This window comes from Drosophila melanogaster, chromosome X, assembly GCF_000001215.4.
Source record: "Drosophila melanogaster chromosome X".
NCBI lineage: Eukaryota > Metazoa > Arthropoda > Insecta > Diptera > Drosophilidae > Drosophila > Drosophila melanogaster.
Window position 1 is genome coordinate 14,266,351 of NC_004354.4, and position 11,067 is coordinate 14,277,417.

Sequence of the window (11,067 nt, forward strand, 5' to 3'; positions counted from 1 at the left end):
CCCAGTGGAGCTGTCAGTTCAGTTGGCTGACTGGAGCACTGCCTGACTAAACAGACTGAGTGGCCGTAACTCCAAGTCTCCGCGTCCGAAAAAAAAACATACAAGAAAAAAAAAAAAAACAAAGAAAAAGGACTCTTTTACGAGGACCTCGGCGCGTGTTTGGTGTTGAAAGAAAAAAAAACGCGTTTTCCTTCCCGCACAGATTTGGAAAACCGGAAAGTGCGGCAACCGGATATATTCTTAGATTTCAATAGTCTCCCCAGTGCAATCCATTTATGTGGACTCTGTGATAAAAATTGCGCGAATCTTCGCCATCAAAAGTTAACCATCCACCAGCAGCCGCTCCATCAGGCGAAAAGTGAGTAGGCTATGTGTAGATAATGTGTTAGTTAAAGAGACAAGGTAAAAAAAAAGGCAAAATACCTTTACACAAATCGTACTGATTTGAGTTTTGCCCACTGAATTCGCTTTGAATTGGAGTGGGCATGGCTGCTTTTGGTTACTGCTCCTTTGGTAATGACAATGGATTCGCCAGTGGGGATGGGACTGGGTCGTATAGTACACATATCTACGCATATACGGCGAGAAGTGGTTGCTCATTCGGGGGTTGCAAGTGCCATCCGCCATCCGAGCTGACTGTCTTGATTCACACAGAAACAAATTTTGGTTGCTCTCGAAGATCTTTGTTGAAATTCCTATACAAAAAGTTGATGCAAACGATACACTCAAAACAAAAGCAGATCAATAAACTTGGCCTGTGGATTTGAAAAATTGGGTAAAACAGGCTAAAGATTATAAATTACATATCACAGGATATGCAACTAATGAATTGAAATGTCTGTCTATTGATTGATTCATTTGCATATATATTTTATTACTTTATAATATAACACTTTGAGCTATTTTAAATATTTTTTTTACGCAGTGCACTCAGTGCCTGTGTGAGTGGGTTTGAGTGCTGCACCTTCAGCCCACCTTGGCAGCTGTTCGAATGTAAATATTGACAAAGGTCTTGGCTCTAATTGCCGCCTAGTTGGTGGAGGGCATCCTTGGAAACATGGAGGTGCTAAATACTAATACGTAGAGAACATGAAACATAATATATATTGTACATGTAATTTATAATTCAATATATTTACCCTTCAAAACTTAAGAATAATCTTAGTAATGTTGAAATATGACAGCAGTTTGGCGGTTAAGTTTACTTCTAACTGATCTAGTCAAGTAACTAACTAATATGCCCCCTCTCCACACAGCAGGCATAACTTAGCGACCGTTTCAGGGTCAGGATGCGCCGCTTGAATGATTGACCGCCTACAGATTCGTCGCTTGGGTGCAGCTGCTAGAAACAAACGCGCAGGAGGCGGAGGCGGAGCTGGAGGCGGAGCAGTAGGCAGCGGCGGCGCCGGCGGAGGAGGAGGAGGAGGAGGAGCAGGGGCGGTACCGGGAGCGGCTGGAGCGGCGGGAACAGGACCGATCACTGGAGCGTCAGCAACAGCGGCCAGCGGATCCAGCGGCAGTGGTGGCCACCACCAGCACCACCACCATTCGCATCCGTATTCCACGAGCGGCATCAACACGCCGGCGACGGCCAGCACCAGTTCCTCCAGCGGCAACAGCTTGACGCCGCAGCAGCAGCAACAGCAGCAGCATCCACACCATCAGTCCCATCACGGGCATCACTACGCACACCATCAGCAGCATACGCATCATCACGCGCCGCCGCACTCGCACCATCCGCATCCACATCCGCACGGGCATCCGCATTCGTATCCACACCTGCGACACTCGCAGCCGGCGTCCGCCAGCCAGTTTAGCTTCAATCCATCGCCGGGTAGCAGTCCTGGCAACGGACTGGGACTGGGCGCTCGCCAGGATGCGGCCAGTGCGCTCAACAGTCCGACGACCATTGTGAACTCCGGTAGCGGCAGCGGCGGCGGCAGCAGCGTCGCCTTCGGAATGCAGCCGCAACAGCAGCAGCAGTCGTTGGCCGGCGGAGGAGGCGGTGGCTCATCGGCGACGGCGGCTCCATCTTCGGGCGGTGGCCACAACAATGGTGCCGGGCTGGGACCGGTCGTTGGTGGCGGCGGAGGTGGTCTCAATCTGCTCGGCGGACTGGGCGGCATGGGTGGCATGGGCGGCGGAGCAGCTGCCGCCGGCATGGGCATATGTGGCGGCATTAGCAGCACCGTGGGCAGTGCAGCCATCACCGGAGTGCCGCCCATTGGGCTGGGCATTGCCACCGGAATTGGCAACAAGATCATGCTGGGCCGGAAGCAGAGCCTCAAGGGCGGCGAACCTTTCCTCGCGGATTACGGACCGGAGGAATCGCTCAACGAGAGCGCCGACATCGAGTGGGTGAACAAGCTGTGGGTGCGCCGCCTAATGCGACTGTGTGCCCTCGTCTCACTGACCTCCGTATCACTGAACACGCCCAAGACCTTCGAGCGTTATCCGTCGCTGCAGTTCATCACCTTTGCATCGGACACGGCTGTTACGCTGCTCTTCACCGCCGAGATGATCGCCAAGATGCACATCCGTGGCGTGTTGCATGTGAGTCTGGTGCACTGAGAGAAATGCCATCTACTTCATCGATACTCTTTTGCAGGGTGAGGTGCCTTATTTAAAAGATCACTGGTGCCAATTCGATGCTTCCATGGTCAGCTTCCTGTGGATTTCGATCATTCTGCAAATCTTCGAAGTGCTGGAGATAGTACCAAAGTAAGTGGACGCCCCATAGTTATAATAATTCGATTCTAACAATATAATATATAATATATAGGTTTTCCTATTTATCCATTATGAGAGCACCAAGACCCTTGATCATGATCCGCTTCCTACGCGTCTTCCTTAAATTCAGTATGCCAAAAAGTCGTATTAATCAAATCTTCAAGTATGTATCTTGTAAACTTTAACAACATCATCAGCTATACTATATCATCAACTTTGATTTACAGACGTTCGAGCCAGCAAATTTACAATGTGACACTGTTCTTCCTGTTCTTCATGTCCCTATATGGTTTGCTAGGAGTTCAGTTCTTTGGCGAACTAAAAAACCATTGTGTAATGAATAATACGGAGTACGATCTATACAAAAGACCGTAAGTTAACAGAAATTCAAATGAGAAATGTTAGAACCCAGTTAAATCCCAATAGAACATGGTCAGTTAATTAATAAGAATTCATTTTCAGAATTCTGACCATCAATTCACTGGCCATTCCGGATACGTTCTGCTCGATGGATCCCGACTCCGGTTACCAGTGCTCGCCGGGCATGGTTTGCATGAAAATGGACTTTCTGAGCAGCTATGTGATCGGATTCAATGGTTTCGAGGATATTGCGACTAGTATCTTTACGGTTTATCAGGCAGCCTCACAGGAGGGTTGGGTGTTCATCATGTACCGGGCCATCGATTCACTGCCGGCATGGCGTGCCGCCTTCTACTTCAGCACGATGATCTTCTTCCTGGCGTGGCTGGTGAAGAACGTGTTCATAGCGGTGATCACGGAGACCTTCAACGAGATCCGTGTGCAGTTCCAACAGATGTGGGGGGCGCGAGGTCACATCCAGAAGACGGCCGCATCGCAGATCCTGAGTGGCAACGATACCGGCTGGCGACTAGTGACCATCGATGACAACAAGCACGGCGGATTGGCGCCGGAAACGTGTCATGCGATCCTGAGATCACCATACTTTCGCATGCTAGTGATGAGCGTTATCCTGGCCAATGGCATTGTGACGGCCACAATGACCTTCAAGCACGATGGACGACCGAGGGATGTGTTCTACGAGCGGTACTACTACATCGAGCTGGTCTTCACCTGCCTGCTGGACCTGGAGACCCTTTTCAAGATCTATTGCTTGGGCTGGCGTGGATACTACAAGCATTCCATTCATAAGTTCGAACTGCTCCTGGCCGCCGGAACTACGTTGCACATCGTACCGATGTTCTATCCCTCCGGGCTGACCTATTTCCAGGTGCTACGGGTGGTGCGACTGATCAAGGCCTCACCGATGCTGGAGGGATTCGTTTACAAGATTTTCGGACCGGGCAAGAAACTCGGCTCACTGATCATCTTCACCATGTGCCTGCTGATCATCAGCTCGAGCATCTCAATGCAGCTGTTTTGCTTCCTCTGCGATTTCACTAAGTTCGAATCCTTCCCCGAAGCCTTCATGAGCATGTTTCAGATTCTCACCCAGGAGGCCTGGGTTGAGGTGATGGATGAGACAATGATCCGTACGAGCAAAACTCTCACGCCGCTGGTGGCCGTCTATTTTATACTATACCATCTGTTCGTCACCCTCATCGTGCTCAGTCTGTTCGTGGCGGTCATTTTGGACAATTTGGAACTGGACGAGGATATCAAGAAGCTCAAGCAGCTTAAGTTCCGAGAACAGAGCGCCGAAATCAAGGAGACGCTGCCCTTTCGCCTGCGCATCTTCGAAAAGTTTCCCGATTCACCACAGATGACCATTTTGCATCGCATCCCCAATGATTTTATGCTGCCCAAAGTGCGCGAGAGCTTTATGAAGCACTTCGTCATCGAGCTTGAGACGGAGGACTCGCTGGTCGAGAACTGCAAGCGACCCATGTCCGAGTGCTGGGAGTCTAATGTGGTCTTTCGCAAGCAGAAGCCCGTCCGGATCATGAACAAGACGGCCAAAGTCCGGGCCGCCGGGAGTAGTCTGCGCAAATTGGCCATCACGCATATCATTAAGTAAGATTTGACATATTTAGCTGATCCATGAGATCCCTGCAAACTAATGGCATCAATTTCTCTAATCCCGTAGTGACAGCAACAACCAACGCCTGATGCTGGGCGATTCGGCCATGTTGCCCGTGGTTGGGACGAAGGGCGGCGGTGGATTGAAGTCGCAGGGTACCATCACACACTCGAAACCGTGGCGCGTTGACCAAAAGAAGTGAGTAGCTGGGCCCTGCCCCACCGAGGCGGCGCGACCCGTTTGATGTGTGTCCACTACCAATTCGCAGGTTTGGCTCCCGCTCCATCCGTCGCAGCGTGCGCTCCGGTTCCATCAAGCTGAAGCAAACGTACGAGCATCTTATGGAGAATGGTGACATTGCTGCCGCGCCACGTGCCAATTCTGGACGTGCACGTCCCCACGATCTGGACATCAAGTTGCTGCAGGCGAAGCGGCAGCAGGCGGAGATGCGGCGCAATCAACGGGAGGAGGATCTGCGCGAGAATCATCCATTCTTCGATACACCGCTCTTTCTGGTGCCGCGCGAGAGTCGCTTCCGGAAGATTTGCCAAAAGATCGTGCATGCCCGCTACGATGCCCGACTCAAGGATCCGCTGACCGGCAAGGAGCGCAAGGTCCAGTATAAAAGCCTGCAGTAAGTGGAGCACCCATCTCCGAATTGGAGGATTGACTTATTTAAACATTGCTTGCAAGCATATAAACTTTAATCCTTTACAGCAACTTTCTCGGTCTGGTCACCTATCTGGACTGGGTGATGATATTCGCGACAACGCTTTCCTGCATCTCGATGATGTTTGAGACACCCAATTATCGGGTGATGGATCATCCGACGCTGCAGATCGCCGAGTACGGGTTCGTTATTTTCATGAGCCTAGAGCTGGCGCTGAAGATTCTGGCCGATGGCCTTTTCTTTACGCCAAAGGCTTATATCAAGGATGTGGCCGCCGCACTGGATGTGTTCATCTATGTGGTGTCCACGTCGTTCTTGTGCTGGATGCCCCTGAATATACCAACCAACTCGGCGGCCCAGCTCCTGATGATCCTGCGCTGCGTGCGACCGCTGCGAATCTTCACCCTGGTGCCCCATATGCGAAAGGTGGTGTACGAGTTGTGCCGCGGCTTCAAGGAGATCCTGCTCGTATCCACGCTGCTCATTCTCCTAATGTTCATCTTCGCCAGCTACGGTGTCCAGTTGTACGGCGGTCGCTTGGCCCGCTGCAATGATCCAACGATCTCGCGGCGGGAGGATTGTGTCGGTGTGTTTATGCGACGTGTTTTTGTGACCAAAATGAAGTTGACCCCGGGTCCGGATGAGTCATATCCGGCAATGCTGGTGCCGCGAGTGTGGGCCAATCCAAGGCGTTTCAACTTCGATAACATTGGAGATGCCATGCTGACGCTGTTCGAGGTGCTCTCATTCAAGGGATGGCTGGACGTGCGCGATGTTCTGATCAAGGCCGTGGGTCCGGTGAGTTGGACAATACATATGTATCCGAAATGATGGCTATAATAGAATATCTTGTAATTCTAAATATTTTACTTTACAGGTACATGCCGTCTATATTCACATCTATATATTCTTGGGCTGTATGATCGGTCTGACTTTGTTCGTCGGCGTGGTCATTGCCAATTATTCGGAGAACAAGGGCACTGCCCTGCTGACCGTCGACCAGAGGCGTTGGTGTGACCTCAAGAAGCGTCTGAAGATCGCTCAGCCGCTTCATCTGCCACCCAGACCCGATGGCCGAAAGATTCGTGCCTTCACCTACGACATCACTCAGCACATCATCTTTAAGAGGGTCATCGCCGTGGTGGTCCTGATCAATAGTATGCTGCTCAGCATCACGGTTTGTACCTGGGCATTTCAGTGGTCAAAGGAATCACGAAGTAACTGCATGCATATGTATATGAAATGTTGTGTAATAATTTCTAGATTTCGATTGGTTATATTCAGTTGTTTGCCCATGCTGAAATATAGCTAATGTGTTGGATATACATACGTACATAATAATTTTACGAGATATATATACCGCATGCCTGAATCTCACCAGCTTTAGCCAAATGGATCAAACATAAATTAGAGTAACTAATCATCTTTCATCTGTGATTCTGTACGTAATAATCTATTTATTCTGTGATTCTGCATCTAATAATCTATTTATTTATATATTTGAGTAAAACAATTGATGCAAAGTGAAGGGAAATATACTAATCTCTTGTACATCACATTACAACAACTTTAGGGTTAAATAGATTATTAATTAGAAGAAAAATCCCAGCATATAACATAACTATTATAGTTGCGCATATTTTCCAGAGATATATTTTCAATAATAAGTGAGCCGCCAAAAAATATGCTTCTGACTTTCACAATTTGCAGTTCGAGAGCCAAAGTCATATATATATATATACATAATAACTGCATGCCAGCACGTTTGTACAAATGCATATATACTATATAGAACAAAGGTGGTTAGAGTGACCCACTTACGATAGCGAATACTACGAATAACCGAAATGCAAACCATAGCCAGATAATGAATGTATGGTGTTATGAATTGAAACTGTAGTATGCGACTGCTTAGCTTAGTGTTTAGAGTTTACAGATTAGAGTTTAGAGTTTAGAGCTTATAGCTCTAAAGATTTGAGATTCGAGATTATAGCAGTTGCTATAATCGAAAGCTCTTGACCTTCTATCGTCATAGTCTTAGTCTTGTCTCTTGTCTCAATTGTCTGCTGCAGTGGATCAAGGGAGAGGTGCATACGGAACGCCTGGTGATCGTCAGTGCGGTATTGACCTTTGTCTTTGTGGTTGAGGTGGTGATGAAGAACATTGCCTTTACACCGCGGGGCTATTGGCAATCTAGGCGCAATCGCTATGACCTTCTCGTCACCGTTGCCGGTGTGATTTGGATTATATTGCAGACCATTCTGCGGGTAAGTTGTTCATGTTGCCACAACTGCTGTTGTCAAAACCACCACTCAGTACCAACACCAAAAACCAATCGATTCACACTACACACGATTCACATTAACATTTACATTCCACACATGCCCCGCTGAACAATGAACAATGAACACTGACCAGTCTGACCTCTGACCTTTGACCTCTAATCTCTGACAGAACGATCTGTCCTACTTCTTCGGCTTCATGGTGGTCATCCTGCGCTTCTTCACCATCACCGGCAAGCACACCACACTGAAGATGCTCATGTTGACCGTGGGCGTGTCTGTATGCAAGTCCTTCTTCATTATCTTTGGCATGTTTCTGCTAGTCTTCTTCTATGCGCTGGCCGGAACGATTCTCTTCGGTGAGCTGGGTGTCCAAAAAAAAATAAAAAGTTAATTAATTTAGAAAATACATGAATAAAGAGCTAGAGCCAGAGTCGGCCAACTTGGGCCACCCCCACAACCAACCCCCCCCCCATCCCTACTGACCACTCCACACGGCTGATTCTCGTTACAGGCACCGTCAAATACGGCGAGGGCATCGGTCGACGGGCCAATTTTGGTTCACCCGTCACCGGTGTGGCCATGCTCTTCCGGATCGTCACCGGCGAGGATTGGAATAAGATCATGCACGACTGCATGGTCCAGCCGCCGTACTGCACCTTGGGCAACAACTACTGGGAGACGGATTGTGGCAACTTCACTGCCAGCCTGATATACTTCTGCACCTTCTACGTGATCATCACATATATAGTGCTCAACTTGCTAGTGGGTAGGTCTCCCTAGGAATTAGTAGGTCACTCATGTTTAGTATGTTGAATATGTGATTATCCACTTTTCTAATATTGCTAATTATTTACTTGGCCAAATGCATAGTAGCATTTTAATCAACTTTGAAATTTTTACATTAATCTTAAACATTTAAATCTTTTGTGAAATTGTCAGCTAACTTCCTATTAATCTTAACCATTTAAATCTTTTGTGAAATTGTTAGCTAACTTCCTAATTATTTAATATAATTAAAAATCCTTGCAAACTGTATACATTTATTTATATATATATTAACGACAATTGAGACTAATATAAGACTTTCCCTTTCGGCAGCTATTATCATGGAGAACTTTTCCCTCTTCTACTCCAACGAAGAGGATGCCCTGCTTTCGTATGCGGATATACGCAATTTCCAGAACACCTGGAACATTGTGGACATCCATCAGCGTGGAGTGATACCCGTGCGCCGGGTGAAGTTCATCCTGCGGTTGCTGAAGGGACGACTCGAGTGCGATCCGCAAAAGGATCGCCTGCTGTTCAAGTACATGTGCTATGAGCTGGACAAGCTGCACAACGGCGAGGATGTTACCTTTCACGATGTCATCAAGTGGGTGATTGTGTGATCCATAGTTTGATGTAATACCCATTATCATCATACTATTTTCAAGCATGCTGAGCTATCGCTCCGTGGACATCCGGAAGGCACTGCAGCTGGAGGAGCTACTGGCGCGCGAGGAGTTCGAGTACCTGGTTGAGGAGGAGGTGGCCAAGATGACCATTCGCACCTGGCTGGAGGGGTGCCTTAAAAAGATTAGGGCCCAAAACGCCAGCGTAAGTAGCGATGGGTCTTCATTGTGAATATAATATAAGAATTACATTTAAATTTGTTATGTACCCTTCAGAAGCAGCAAAATTCGCTGATCGCTGGCCTGCGGGCAACCAACGAACAGCCGGTGATGCGGCCAAATATCCAGGAGGACAAGGCTCCCCTGGGTGCGGTGGACAAGTCGGCGATCAGCACGATCAGTGGAGCAGTGGCCGGCGCCTGTCCGCCAACCAGTGACGCCTTTTCGCCGACCTTTAGTTCAACGGAAAACGAGGAGAAGGACGGCAGCAGTAGTGCGGTGGTTCAGTTGCCCCACTCGGAGACATCGATAGCCGGAACCGGAAGTTCAGCGACAGGTGCAGCGACAGCGACGGGGACTTCATCGGGACTGGGCGTAGGACCACCGACTGTTCAGTCCACCGCTCGCCATGTGATGACCGTTGGCAAACGGGGCTATGCCCTCAATCGATCCGATTCAACGGGCAGTTCGGCGGGCAGGAAATTCCTGGCACCCACCTCCAGTGATCCCCAGCAGCGTTCAACGCTGAGCGACAAGGAGCGGTTGCATATCACCAGTCAGCAACGGAAAAAGAACTCGATGACCACATTGCCACATGCCGGTCAACTGGGTCAGTTGGCCAAGCAACGCGGCGGTGGTGGTGAGGCCACCAAATCGTCCAGTTTCTTTGCCCAGCTGAACAGCGAGATTGGTCAGTTCCATTATCCGACAATAAACGCTGCAGCCGCCGCAGCTGCCCTGCATGGCTATGGACATGGACATGGCCATGGCCATGGTGGTCATGGTGGTCATGGTGGACATGGAGAGCACCAGATGCATCATCATCATGGCGGCGCCCTGGGCAGTCCGTCGGCCATGATGAGCCAAATGATTGGTGGCAGTGGGAAGCTGTTGCCGTTCAATAACCAAGCGAATGCCGTCTACGAGGTACACGACTGGTGGCAGGAACAGGTCCTGTGTCCGCAGACCAGCGATGACGAGATCTAGCAATGGCCAAACATCATTCGTAGGTGGACGAAAACCGGAAGCCGGAAGTTCCGCAGAGGAGGTGGAGCCTATTAAACATTATCATCAACTAGTGGCCTAGAACTTTTTTGTATATGCCTATTAAGTGTAAATGTATCGGCCTCACAATTAACGGTTAACAATTCTTAACGAGTATATATAGAGAGATTTAGCTATAGTTTAGCACTGGGTAAAAATGAAAATGAAACAGAAGTTAGGAAACAAAAAGGGCAACCATTAGTTTTATGTTATGTTGTTGTTTGCGTGCTAGATGGTAAATATGATCAGTCAAGTCGGTAACTTTGTTATAGCTTAAATATATAAAGAAATATATATTATATATATGTATAATGAGTACATCGCATATGAATTGCATATGTCTTACGTATAGTGCAAATTTATAAGCGCGCTGCCTCACCAAAACGGAGCATTGAAGTTCGTAAATTGCCCAAAAACTCAATTAAGTAGCTAAAGAAAGTCAAAAACAGAAAACCATCGTACAGATTCGAACTAAACAAACAAGTTTATACCACAAGTAGTAGCTGTAGAAAAAGACAGAGAATTCCCGACACCGAAACGAAAGAGATGCCTATTAAGATATTTTGAGATTAGCCAAAGAACTCAGCACAAATTAATATTAAAGTTATTACTACGAATATATAGCCAAATTCCCCATTCAATGCGACCTACCCCCCCCCCCCCCACACACACACACACACAACAACGTTCAAAAAAAGCGAGCGTAATAAAAATCGTTGAAATTGCAGA

General features: G+C 48.2%; 1 protein-coding gene across 2 annotated transcripts; it reads left to right on the top strand.

The window, feature by feature from the left end:
• The first annotated feature begins 16 nt into the window (after positions 1-16).
• Positions 17-11,066, top strand: na (narrow abdomen). Of its 2 annotated transcripts, none has more exons than NM_001103511.3 (16): positions 17-358; positions 1,257-2,553; positions 2,609-2,721; positions 2,783-2,893; positions 2,958-3,101; positions 3,193-4,722; positions 4,796-4,927; positions 4,998-5,363; positions 5,447-6,197; positions 6,277-6,576; positions 7,472-7,666; positions 7,854-8,040; positions 8,196-8,450; positions 8,783-9,056; positions 9,118-9,280; positions 9,352-11,066. In NM_001103511.3, exons 2-16 carry the CDS (start codon positions 1,303-1,305, stop codon positions 10,279-10,281), a joined length of 6,702 nt encoding a protein of 2,233 aa, NP_001096981.2. In that variant the 5' UTR covers positions 17-358; positions 1,257-1,302; the 3' UTR covers positions 10,282-11,066. The 2 variants fall into 2 exon arrangements, with proteins under 2 accessions (NP_001096981.2, NP_727772.3); NM_167401.3 differs by having other exon boundaries at positions 5,025-5,363; positions 9,352-10,824.
• Position 11,067: the final 1 nt, after the last annotated feature.

Excerpts from the sequence above, each read along its gene's own strand:
- na (NM_001103511.3), top strand. The coding sequence starts at position 1,303 with ATGATTGACCGCCTACAGATTCGTCGCTTGGGTGCAGCTGCTAGAAAC. Across the intron at positions 2,554-2,608 it reads ACATCCGTGGCGTGTTGCAT|GGTGAGGTGCCTTATTTAAA; the intron begins GTGAGTCTGGTG and ends ACTCTTTTGCAG. Across the intron at positions 3,102-3,192 it reads TACGATCTATACAAAAGACC|AATTCTGACCATCAATTCAC; the intron begins GTAAGTTAACAG and ends ATTCATTTTCAG.